Source organism: Centruroides sculpturatus, unplaced genomic scaffold (genome assembly GCF_000671375.1).
Source record: "Centruroides sculpturatus isolate CEXI.00-Female unplaced genomic scaffold, Cexi_2.0 scaffold285, whole genome shotgun sequence".
Lineage (NCBI taxonomy): Eukaryota > Metazoa > Arthropoda > Arachnida > Scorpiones > Buthidae > Centruroides > Centruroides sculpturatus.
Window position 1 is genome coordinate 555,022 of NW_019384647.1, and position 14,036 is coordinate 569,057.

At 28.1% G+C, this 14,036-nt stretch overlaps 1 protein-coding gene across 1 annotated transcript in view; it reads left to right on the forward strand.

Annotated features, from left to right (window-relative positions):
- LOC111626215 overlaps positions 1–14,036 on the forward strand; it is a 200,516-nt gene that overhangs the window by 58,096 nt on the left and 128,384 nt on the right. The window contains exon 2 of the mRNA XM_023369527.1: positions 4,229–4,324. Coding sequence (XP_023225295.1) covers positions 4,229–4,324 — 96 coding nt within the window. The remainder of the gene's footprint in view (positions 1–4,228; positions 4,325–14,036) is intronic.

Here is a 14,036-nt window from a genome sequence, read left to right on the forward strand (position 1 = left end):
ACAGATGTAGTTCATAAGCCAACGTCTGCGGTCAGAGCCTTTCTAACCTATCTCACATCAAGCTTTTCTTCAAAAGGAAGCAATTTTTAAGTCTTCTAAAAATAAACTATAATACGTAAAATTTGTTTAAATTTATATATTTCTGAATATAATCAAAACTGAGCTTTCCCATATGAATCGCGATTTTAATCCCAGACGTCTAAAATAGTAGAAGGTGAACTATCCCGTTACTATGGTAACTAAACATGAATATTGCATGAGTTGAGGCATGTTAAGCAGAGACGCCTCTGATGTTACAGGGTCTTCTGTCTTTCTCTCTTCTTCTTCCCGTTTTGGAAATTTTCTGAACGGTTTCAGTATAAACACTTCTTTCTTTTCGTCTTCGCTGCTTTTTGGGTGGGTTTACTTTCTTAGAGGCACCACAATGGTGAATGATTATCATCCACATAGACGTAACGCTTTGTGATTGCTTTTAATAAATCATTCTTTGCATTAATCTTTAAATATCAAAACGATGCTACAACCGTTTACGCTCGGGTGATATCAAACAGCATTTTAATTTAAAAAGGTAGGAAAAAATCTTTAATGAATACAGTATTCACTTTGTCTTCGAATATAACATTATCCAACTTCTCTTCCCAATTTTCTCTTTTTTATGGTTACTGGAAAATATCAAATGTAGCAAAATGACAAAGAATGCTTCGGGTACTTACTTAGAAGGAGAAGATAATCTATGCTCCACTTAACCCATAACTTATTAAGTTACGTCTTGCGTAGTTTGATCAGGATCCAATCACGTCTTGGTAATCTATCTAAAATATGCTTCCTCTACGGATATTTTCTATCGAACTCAATAATACCAAGTCGATATGCTGAATAAGAGATTACGATGAAACAGGAGAGTGACTTGAACCTTAATCATTGTCCTTCCTACGCTTCCTCTGATCGAAATGTCTGATAAAGTTAATTCGACTTCCGGTTTAATAAAAGTAGTTAGTGGTCCAGTGCAGTTTGAATTTTAACTATAAAATTGCATTTTTTTAAATTTCTTTTTCTTTTATTTAAGTGAAAATTAACTCGTTCTATCATTTCTTTTATGGTATATCTCTAGGGAGCTTGTTATATTTTCGAAAATTTAATTTATAATTCTAATTAAAATCCAAGAATAACTTCAAGAAAACAGAAGAGAGAATTCACTAAAGTTTAAGAAATAAATTAAACATGCGAAAAGTTTAGATTTACATCAAATATGCACTACTCTTGAGAATTTCTGCTAAGAAAATTAAATGTCTAAAACACTCTTTCGTCGTACATTCGTTTTTCTCAAGAGTTAAGATGTATCAGTTCATGTATTAATGAATTTAAAGCAAAGGAGGTATGGATTATTTATAACTCTTATTATGAGAGTTAAAGGAGTTTCTAAGCATTTATAACTTTTTCCATTGGGTCGCTGACATCTGTACACTTGGGAGATGAAAGTAAAAAGTTTTGAAGATAACACAACCACGTTCTTTACTTCAGCCAGACCATGTGGAAGAGTAATGTAATTGTCGCAAGTCTAAGAACTTTAAAGTTGGACCAAGCTGTGTTAGTATATGTTTGTTTTCACTGACGCACAACACGATAAAGGAGAAGCTGGATAACGTTACCGTAATGAGACAGGTGAAATATTACTGAAGTCAAAGGTAATTGGTTACACTCAGCACTACCTCCCGGGAAGCACCGAAATGTCACGCTTGGAGTTTGTTAGGAGAAATAATTTCCACATTTCTTTACTGGTAATCTTTTCAAAATGACTTTTTAGAAAGAAAATTATTTTATTGCAGACTTAAAAAATATGAACAACTCCTTCCTCGATGAAACGAAAGAAGTAACGCATCAAACTGCAAGCTCTTAAAGTTAACGAATGACAAACAATTTTCTCTGTTCTAAACTTAGTAAAAGTATTTCTCAATATGACTTTACTACCTTATACAGTTTTTCCTTCATCAAATTTTGTATAATATTAATCACAAAATCTTTAGTACGGTGACATAAAGTTGAATTTATGAAATTATACGAGCATTTACTTTTATAAATGTCACAAATAATTAGATTCTTCCTGGAGATAATATTCTCTGAAGTCGTGCTTATCCGCGCTTTCTAATTTATGAAGTATTCTTTCTGTGTTAAAGTTAAAGGAAGGATAGAGTTTCATTGACTGTAAACATAGACGTAGTCGGCTCTACCGATGTTCGGCCACAATAATAAATCTTCCCAGTTAAGAGCAGCTTGGTAGTCGAGCCACACCCAAGCAGACTTATCAGCAGCGTTGTATTACATGTGTCACGACCATATCATAGTTGCAGGAATCCGAAACGAAGGAATCTTTTACCTTCGTGTTGGAACTTCTCAGCTGGTGAAAGATCTTCACTTTCGACAAGGTACATTATTTGAAAAGAAAATCGAAAATAAAATAAATTTGCTACTCTTAACGCGCCAGATACTTCAACACACATTCTTTTCTCAAGTTTAAAACTAAATTATTGAAATCTGTAAAAGAAAATACTAAGCTTATTAAGATGTCACGAAACTAGGCGAATTCCATTAGGAAAAGCGAAGCAGCTTGACTCTGAAGGTTGAATATATGACTTGTGATCGATCAGAGAGGAGAACTTACTCCACGTGTTTGGTTTAAGCTCCGATAGAATGGGAGAGTGTCTCCATTGATGTGAAGAGTTACAGATCTTCCACAACAACGATTCGGCCTCTCTAGAAAGCAGTTATTTCTCTCGTGAACCTAAAGTAAATATGGTAGGAATAAACGTTATTTCTACCGTATTTACTCTACTTCAATTCCCCTTTAAATATAATATTATATCTTAAAAAGTAGAAGAAAATAAAGACAAGATTTAGTTTTGAAATTAATTAATAAATTTTGCTCTTTTCTTGACGAATTAAACACGTGTATGATGTATGGAATTAATAGTAAATTAAAAGGATAAAATGAACTTTTTATATAAATAGTTCAAATGTATTCGTTAACAAGTAATTATTTATATAATCCGAATTTTATGCTTAATGAGAAATTTCTCGAATAATCTAAATTTCATCAAGTTAGTGCTTAATTAAAAAGTAATTGCTGACTCAGTGACAAACTTTATTAAGCTTATTTCTTATTTTATGTATCGAGTTCGGACCCCATTTTAGCTTGCGATATTTAATTAATTTTTTCTTTTTCTGTAAAGAGAGTTAATTGATTGGTTTTGGTAAGCCTATTAAGTGAACTTTAGTAAGAAAAAATTTCTCCACAAAAATAAAAATTCTATACTATCTACTGGAATTTCGTTTTGTTCGAATTTTATTCGCAGCAGTTTTTTTTAATTTTAATTCTTTCCGCCCTGAAAATTTTGCGTTAATTCGATCAGGCCCACAATGTGGATGAATGAAAGGTGACCAACAAACAGGCTTTAATATATCTTGTTCAACCTTCCTATGAAAATTTGGGTAGCCAATGCGAATTCGAACCTGGATCCCTAGAGTTACATGCGTTTATTGTTTTGCTAGTTCTGCCATCAAGTCTTAAACTGTAGAGAATAAGGTTACACAATAAAAATATATTCAACATCTGAGAAATTTATTCTTTCTTGATATATTCCAATTTTCATGGTTTAATTGTGGTAGAGATACATTAAAATAATCTACAGTGAGTCATTGCTCGTTTACTTCAGAGATATCAGTTTTTCTTTAAATATAGGATTCGTGTACATTAAGAAAGAGTATTCTTAAATACCTTAACAAGAAGAAAAGCAGCATTCTTAAATTCTCTGTTCTCTTTACTTTAATAGAGCAATGAAGTTTAATAACACTTCTTTCATTTAATTTAATAAGATGTGGGATTTAGGAAATGATCCCTATCGTGATTAAATCAGAAGCGTAGATAATGCATAATTAAAGGGCATACTAGATATAATAATTTCAGATTATTAAACTAACATATTGCCGTTTTGACCGCATCATTCAATACAGGGTCCATCTGACTAATTTCTCAATCATGACACATGCAGATGGTGCATCAATTATCACGCATGGCCACACTGTTTCAATATATTAGCACTATTCTGCTTATTAGTTATAAGCTTATATTAACTGCCTTGATAATATAATAATGAGAATTTAGAAAATAAAGATAAAAATTTTATTTTTTTCTCATTTTTTTCTAATTTTATATTATTTTTTATTCTTTCAGAATCTTTGAGTATCGGTTTTCCTCAAGATTGGTCTTCAGATTGGCCAATTAGTACTTCAAATGTAGAACACGTTGGAGAAGGTTTGCGGCATACAAGTAAGTAAAAGTATTGAAATAGTTTTACTTTTTTATTGGAGAATTACATGGATAAGACACAGTTAGATGAAAGAATTGAAGCGGAACGTATTTCTTTTCATTACAACACCAATATGATTCTTTTCTTCTCTAAATGCTATCTAAACCTTGATCTGTACTGTTCCTTAGATTAAGAGGAAAAATACAACCCGGGCTGCAGAATTAATCGATAATAAAGGAAGGAGAGATTGTGTTAGGCGAAAAGCAAGAGCAGATAGAAAGGAAAACTCATAGAAATGAACCATTTTCACCTTCCTCCCGTTCTCTTGAGGCACGAAGATGAAAATGGCTAATTTCTCGGACCTTCCGAAAATTACTGGCCTCAGAGGTCCTTTTACATCCACTATTACTAAACGAAGTCTGACAAGATGTAGGTAAACCTAAATAGAGATTGAATTTAAAGAGAGTAGGAATATCGAGAGAGCAATTCTAGATCAATAGTTATATTTATCATTCTAGTTCAAGCCCCGATTCGATTCTAATCTCACTCTTCTTTAGTACCGGGGATGCATGTTGTGAGTGAGCTCTTAAAACTTAAATGAGGGGAAAAAAACAATGAAAACAATTTCGAAGTAAAGAAAAGAGATTAAGAGAAATATTAAAAAATTTAAAATTTTTATGAATAATAAAAGTAGAAAATGATCTACTGAATGAAAAATTGTAATTTTTGAATTTAATCGATAAATGCACGATATCAGAATACGTAATGAAGTAAAGTCAATCTTATCAAGAAATTGGAAACTTCAATTACAAATTTAATCCCGAAGAAGCCAACTATTTTCATCAGGGTAATTTCAAGAGGTTTCTCTATAAAATATGTAAAGATTATTTTATTTTTGGAGAAGCAAATCAATTCTTTCCCAGTTTTCTTTGGTAATTTAATCTTGGTTTCGCATCAAAATCTTGTTTACTGCAAAATTTTCATTAATACCAGAATTCGTGTTAATAAATTATGGTTTTTTTTTATTTTATTTTTAAATGTTGCCAGAATGATATTATTTTAAAAAATTTAATTTTTATATTTTTAATTTTAATTTTTTAAAAGATAAAAATGAAAATCATCATAAATTAACTTAGAAAATATATTCTGAGCTTATATAAATATTATAAAATGATAGTATATTGCAGTTATAAATTATAGTTTATGTAAGATTATAAATGGTAATAAATATTACTATGTAAGAGAATGTAGTAAAGTATGAATATATTAATGCAATCCAGGTTTTATAACGGTTATGTAAAACGGAAAAATAAAATAAAATATAGGATGGATGAAGGAATATGCGGCGAGGATAAAGGAGAAGAGTGATAAAAATAACAGAGAGAATCTCTCTATCTTAGAGAAAGATGTTGAAAACGGATACTAAGCAAAGCACTAAGACAAAGAAAGCTATTTTATCCCGCTTCCGAAGATATATTTGCTAATTTAAATATTTAAATGACGAAGGGTAAATTTTATAGTATTTACATGGAACCTCTGCAAAGTTAAGTAAATTATCTGCATTGCTCATATTTTATTAAAAAGTTTACACGTGAATTTATTTATTTATTGAATTTATTATGGCTTTTAAAGTTCGTTCTACTCAATTTTTATTTTTATTTTTTTTTTGAAGAGTTCATTATTTATAAAATCAAATATTAGTTTTTATTTCGTCTCGTAGTTTTGAGAATTACGTTAAAGATTTTCTTTTATTAAAAGCGCGAGAAATTAAGAGGTTGAAGTAGAAGGAAAAAAAATTTGTTAAAGATTTAAAATAAAAAGAAAAAAAATTGTTAAAAATATAATTTTATCTAATATTCAACAAAATTTAAATAATACTTTTTTATATAATTTTTTTTTACTGGTAGAACAGTTTGTAAAAGTGGTTTACTGCGAAAAAATTTATGTATAAATATTAAAGATTGATGACACATCTTTTAAAATATCAAATAAAGTAAAGAGGAGATTATAAAGACATTATTTTTATGTTAAAAACCTGTTTTTTTTTCTTTTTTACTAGAAGAGTAATGTAAAAAGTTACTTTTAGTAGCAGAAAAGTGTTGTTTTATCCAAGTTTAGCGAAAGTAGACCATAATCATACTTACTCTACTTCAATTTTACTGACTTTTATCTATCAAAGAGAAAGAGATATACTGTAATAAACATTACTGTCGAAGGTAAAATGATTTTCTTTAGAAACAAGTAAAATCCGAAAAAGGGAAAGTAGAAGGATAAATATTAAATCCTTTGATGGGCTATCGGCTGACGGCATTTTAACCACATTTTCTTTTGGTACTAGAAGAAGACCGGATTTGCTCACATGTATTATTCACTTCGGCAGTTTTTCCCTTCGGGTAGGTCAGAATATGTTGTCACGATTCTCCGTAGAAAGCAGGTGTTAGTCACTCTTGGGGTAGAGATGACAGCTGGATTGGGTGCAACTGTAGATCTACAATTGCATCGACAAACAAACTTAAATAAGATATCTGAATTGAAGTCTCTACGGCGATACTGTAATTATAGTATAATAAACGATTCATGTTTTTCTTCCTTGACGTAGCCTAGTATTGCCGATGCTGACAAATATTTGCAGTTTTCTCGACTGGTGATGACAATAGGATTAGCGACACGTGTAAAAGATAATTGTACGGATTAGCTAAGTAAGAATACCATTTTTCTGCCTTAGAATGTTAACGTTGTAGTGGAAGAGCAAAGGGCATAGTTTAACTTGTAATTTTTTTCTAAACATCAATATTTTTAATTATCAAATTCGAGAGAAATGAGAATTATAACTAATGTTTATCTTTAAAAAAAAAACTAAGTTTGACGCATAAAATATGTAAAAAATTTAAGCGCATAAATAAATTATAAATGATGAAAATTATTTATTAACGTATATTTACTAAAATACTGATAATAATGATATCTACAGGGAATTAAACCTTTACAAAAACGAATTTATAACTATGCTGTAATGATGTTAAATTCATGAACTTATAATATTTATAATTTATATATTTATCTATAAGTTATATTTTATTAAATTCTTATTTACAATTTTTCGAATATTAATGAATTCATTCATTAATTTTTTGACTATTTATTAAATAGGCTATATTTAATCTTCAGGGAATATTTTACATATCTGTAGTTTTCTTTTATCTAAAAAGATTTTTTTTTCTCTTCACCTGTTTTCTTTACCAATCTCATTAGACAAATCTCTCTAATTTAATGCTTTTCAACCATTTGACATTCTACATCATACATCTTTCATTCACAGTTTTAACATTAGCATTAGCTTACTTTCCTCATCAGCACATCTTTTCCATTTAGTGGTTTTTTCCAACTCTGTAGAAACCTATCAAAATTAGAATCTGCAACGTATTTCCCAAACCACTTAAAATCCATTAACCTTTCCGAAAGCTTTTCTCTTCGAAGAAGTAGGAAGAAGAGGGGAAAAAAATGAAAACTGTAACAGTATTACAAAACAAAGAAAGAGAATATTTCAAATTTGAGTAACAAATATGAAACGGTTGGTTAAACTAGAAGAAACATTTGGACATGACGGCAGTGAAAAGCAAAGTTATCTATTGATCGTCCTCTTTCGACTCAAAGGAGGTGACGTTGTAATAGCGTAGTTAAGTGCTCCAGTGACAACAGTTATCATTATCTTTCCTACTTACCATTAAACTGAAGACATCTGAATAATATTATCTCACGGGATACGACCATGTTCATCGTTTGGGTCAGAGCCATCCACTTGTCGTAATATTACATTTAAGTACTATCCGATTTTGTAATTTGCTGTAGACTTTTTCAATCAAGAACATAATTTCACTTAAGTATTTTTTCCCCCTTTTTCTTCTTCTTTATTTCTCTTTTTCTTTGATTTATACACTTAGAAATGATTACTTTGTTTTATTGAAATTTTTCTTAAATTAATATAATTATTTAAATTATTGAGGTGCACTTCAAATCTTTTTGTTTTTGTAAAAAAAAAAATAAGTTTATAAAATTTTTAATTAAAAAAAACTGGAATTATATTTAAAAGAATTATTAATAATTATAAATGAAAATGAGATAGCTTTCATAGAATAAAAAATAAAAATAATAATAATTTAGGAGGAAGCAAAGTGAAGCATGATTTCTTCTCATTACAAAACTGTGTAGATAATTTTTATAATCTTTATCAAGATAATGAGATTAGTAGAAATGAAACAAATGGAAGAAATATTTTTTAAAAAAAGAAAACGAAGATGAAAGAAACAAATGAAGAGAAATTAGCATTGAAGGGATTACTTTACAAGAACACACAAACGCTTGTATTTAAGGGGAGAAAAAAAGTAAATCTTTCTGAAGAAAAATACTTATTATGCGTAAATAATTTTTAAAAATAATAAATAATTTTTAAATGTAATTCTTAAGATTAAAGTGGATTAAATGAAGTTTTGTTCTAAAGCTTTTAAGAGGAAGTTCTGTTGGGAGCGCGAAGGAATCATTCAATAAAGAAAAGCAATTCCTAAAAGGTCAAAAGTTAGACCAAATGGGAGGTAAATGGCCAAAAGTGATTTTAATGCTAGAAATCTCGTTAGATGACAAATTTACAGCTCTACATCTTTCCCTAATAGGAACTAAAGAGTTAGTAAAAGCTAAGAAAAGAAAAGTGTTTTTCGAATCAATAGTTTCGGACAGAAGAAGAGAAAGTAGATAAACTTCTCTTGGGATATTATCAAAAATGTTAAATTATATTTAAATTTTTTTTAGTGACATGTTTTCCAACTTTTGTGTATTTTCTAGTTGTATTGGGAGTTGAACTACTGGGATAGTTTACATATTTAATGAGATTGTTTATGACTCAACTATCGTAACGAGTATATGATTAATGAAAAAGGGCATGATTGATCTCTTCCTATTTTTTTTTTCTTTTTTTTTGTTTAGGATCAATGAAAGAGAACGTCTGTCCCGCATTGCCTATTTATGCCTTTGTGATTTTAAAATTAGTCTGAAGTATACACAGATCTATGCAAATGTTATTTTACTGTTTCTAAGAACTTTAATTCGATCAATAAATATAATTAAAATCCATTATTCATTAGTCTTGCTCAGGAGGCAATCACTCACACGTTATAAGTAAATAAAGAGTATTTTCTTTAAATTCTAATCTTGTTATTCTTTATCATTATTAAGTTATGTAAGTTAATTTCAAAAAACAACTTCGGTCCCATATCTTTGAAAATTTTTATACTTTAGAAGAGTTTTTGCTTCCTTACATCCTTATTCACACGTTATTCATTTTCATATGGTGTGACTTCAAATAATTTTATTATTTGGTATGATGTGGTTTAGAAAAATGTTTGGGTGAGTTATATTGGATTATGTTTACTATATTGAGTTAGACAAGCTAAAAGTTTGATTATTATTTATAAAAAGTGTAGGAAACTAGTAACTAATAAATGAATTTTTCTTTGTTGTGTAAAGGTTTGAAATTTTGTTCTCACCCCCCTTTGCCAATGGGCTAATTTAAGCAGATACTTAATTAAATTTCATAGATTGATCCTGTTGAAGGTAATTTCTTCTAGAAAGGGATCTTTCTATTTTATTTTCAGACAGTTTACAAATCGATATAAAGAAAACAAGAGATTTATAAATGTTGATGTCAAATTTTTCAGTAACTTTTATTATCGAAAAGTAATTAACCAACGAATTAAAATATTCGTTTAGGGTAATATAATTAAATCTAGATTATGTTAATTATTAAATTTTCTTCTACAGGATTTACTTCTTTGTTTAAGAGAAAGAGGAGGAAGGCAGAAGGTGTATCAATTTTCACAGAACTTTCTCTCATTTAGAACTGAAAATTTTTCATTTTATCGATTAAAAATTATTATTATTATTATTGAATTATTATGTACTAATGAAAGAATTAATTAACCAGGATTGAGTGAATTTAATGTTGTATTTTATAAAGTTAGGTTATTATTTGATCTATGAAAAGTGAAGACTGTTACAGATGTCTTGTTAAAGAGAAGCCTCAGAAGTTACTTTAATTGTTACCTATTTAATATTATAAAGAAGTATCGTTTCTTGAAAAGAATGTTGCCAAGAAACTTAGTTTTTTTTTTCTCTTCTCTTCAAGTAGTTAATTGGAAAAGATTAAATAAATAATGAACCCATATACAAATGTGCACAACTTTAATTAAAATTTGTGTTCGGTTCATCTATAAAGTGCTGAGTATTCAAACATCAATTTAAATGCATGAATGTATCGTAAAAATCTACAAAAAGTAAAAAAATTTGAAGATATAAAGTCTAATTATTAAAAATATTTTATAAATTGTGAATTATGCAAGCAAATTATAAGATTTTTATCGAAGTTGCGGACATGTTCTATACAAAATAAGGGAGTGATTAGTAGAAAAACATATATTTTTAAAGAACTTTACGACTAAAATTAGAAAATCTAAATGAGAGAAAACATAATAATGTTGGTAGAAGAGAGTTTATTATCGGTGATTAAATGATTTGTAAGCAATTATTTTAAGGAAAAATAAAGAAAATGATAATAAATAGAGCTGTATTTACAATGCTTAATATTTAAAAAATTCAGTACACTTATTAAATTGTTTTAAGCACATTTTAAGGGAATCAAAAAAATTTTAAAGCTGTCTCTAATAGCTTCCATACATTAAAAAAACTTAGAAATAATATTAAATAAGAAATTTATTAAAACTTTTTTCATAAATATCAAAATTTAATAATGGAAAAATATATATAAAGCAGATTAAATATTATTCACATTTTCAAATAGAAATTTCTACTAGAAAATTCAAACAAGAAACAAACAAGGAAAAACTTATTTTAAAGAAAGATCACATTGACAATCCCTCGAGATTCTCTTTCTTATAAATCTTTTAAATTCCTAAACAAGTTAAATATTTCCAGAAGTCAAAATGTGTCTGTAGATGGAAGCGTGACGTGACAACGAAAATCAAATCTTCTCTCTGACTATTCTATATACCCTATAATAGACGTTACTCAAACAGCCGCATGCACCTATTGAGAAGATCAATAAAACGTTAGAAAGCGTTTATACGGATAAGGTTCACTTCTGTACTTATCATTCTAACCACACGTTTTTCTTTCTTTTATTTTATTTTATTTTTTCTTTATTTGGCTGCTTGTTTTCATCTTTACACTTCTTCCAACTATTTCTTTATTCGTTATCCCGAAAGACTATCTATCATAGATTTTTCTATGTTATATAAGGCCTCTCTTTTCTGAAATTTCTCCTCTTTATTATGATTTGTAGCCTGAATAATTTGCCTTGTTTTAGATATATGACTATGTATCGTTATTATTAAGATTTATAGCCCTTCTTATCGAAGAGAATTTTTATACCTAAGATTGTTTATTAAAATTTATTGGCTTTATCTTGAAAATTTATTTGAAATTCTTTAATCCTAAAAAAATGATTTGTACTGATTTACACATGTAAAGTAACTTTAGATTTATTTCCTTTCNGTAAGAGGTTATAAATAGAAAATAGATCAATATTTATAACTAAATTTATCACTTGGAAAACAGGACAACGATAGAAAAAATATATAAAATAATATATATCAAGAGAAAAATGATAAACGTCTAAAACAATTCTCTCAAATTTATGAGAATTTTAAAAAAACCTAAAAGAGAAGTAATATTATTTTACTCATTATCTCGTGTTTAAATGAATATAACTGATTTACAGATGAGAGACAATGTCAAATTAATTTTCCATCCTAGAAAATTGTTTGCATAGATCTCGTACATTAGAAAGACATTTTAAAAGTAAAGCAATATCATTGTCTCTCCCCTTCATATTTTTATGTTAATTCTGATGAATGGATGTGTCTACCACTAATGCAAACAGGGAGACAGTTTAACATGCAAGTAACCAGGTTCATGTTTAAATTATATATATATAAGTGGAAATTATTTTGTTTCCTTTAAACTTGTATCAGTCTTTCAACCATTTGAAACGCTATTGGAGAGTAACATTAACCTAGACTCGGATTGTTTATTCTATGAGTTATCGAAGTGTTCATGACGTAATTATGAATATATATATTCGTACACATGTGCCGTGTTCCTCATTGAATGATAAATCTGTTTGACTTTGTGATAATTTAAATTTCCGCGAGTGTCCACGACAGTTTAAATTTTAATGAAATATATAGATTAGATGAATAGGAAAACTGAGATTTCAGAAATATTTTTTGATGTTTAACCTTATTTAATTTATATTCCGTTCAAAATATTGTAACTTATGATAAATTCCTTTATTTTTAAAAATATTTTCGTTAATTTATATAAATAATAATCATATTTAAATGCTTATTTTCTTAATTAAATTAGTAACGTAAGTAAAATTCTGATTTTAAAATTAAGTATCTAAATTAATTAAGAATTTAATTCGATTCTTAAATGTGATAAATCTTGAATAGTATTAACACTGTAAAATTCTTTTAAAATTTTATGAGTTTAAATAATATAAATGATGATATTCTTTAGATTTTTTTTTTATAAGATAAGAGTAATTATTTAAATTTGACATTTAAAACGAAGTAGATAAGTGAAAAAGTATCTAATATTTAAGTCATAGTGAAATATTTTTAGGTAAAACTGCGTACAGACAAACTGCCGAGTGATTTTTCCACTTCTAACAGTTTTAATGTTCTCAATGGAACTTAAGAATACTTTACAACATCCATCTTTATGCTCTTCTTATATTAATATTGCAAACTATTAAGCTTGTAAATTAAAAGTTTAAGTAAAAAAGAAAAAAGCATTGTACGAGTAATTTAATATATTTTTAAATTATGTAATGCGTTTTATATATAATAGGATAATAGAAAAACCTATCGAATCTATGGGTGAGGCTCATTCTTCCATAAAACATAGTTGTGATATAATAATTGGATTCACGAAATCTCTAATGAAAAATCGAATTCATTCCAAAAAATCAAAGAAAAATATAATTTAATTCTGTATAAAAATACTGTAACTTTAAAAATGTTATTTTCATTATAATTTAAACATAACAATTCGATGTTAGGATCATTCTTTAATTTGAAAAGGAAAAAATTTATCAAATAATCCCGTAAATACTATTTAGAAGATTTTTATATTTAGAAAAATGACGGTATTATTTTAAAATTAATATAAAGCAACAGTGTATATATATATAAAAACACCATAATTTTCTGTGAAAAAATAATAATAATTTAAAAAAAATCAATGAGAGAAATCCGAAATGATTCATTGTCTAGTAATCCCACGATAAATCCATTAAGTTATTTTTAAAAGAAGAAGAAGAGGAAGAGGGGGAGGAGGAGGAGATGGAGGAGAAGAAGAATAAAGCTTTAATATTCTGTAGCAAAAAGTGCGTTTATTTATTTAGCGAAAATCGCTTCAACAATATCAAAAAAGATATAGAATTTTATTGGTATCTTATGTTCCAAGTTTTGTATGGACGCTTAATTGCACAAGACGCTTTAAAACACCTGAAACCTTTCCTAGTTTTAAAGAAATGGAATTATCGTGTTGAAGTGGAAAAAGAAGTAATGATGAACGGATTGAGACATCCTTTTCTTGGATGGGATGCTGGAAATTATATTTACTTCTGCTGCATTCTGAATATCGGATTAGTGTGCA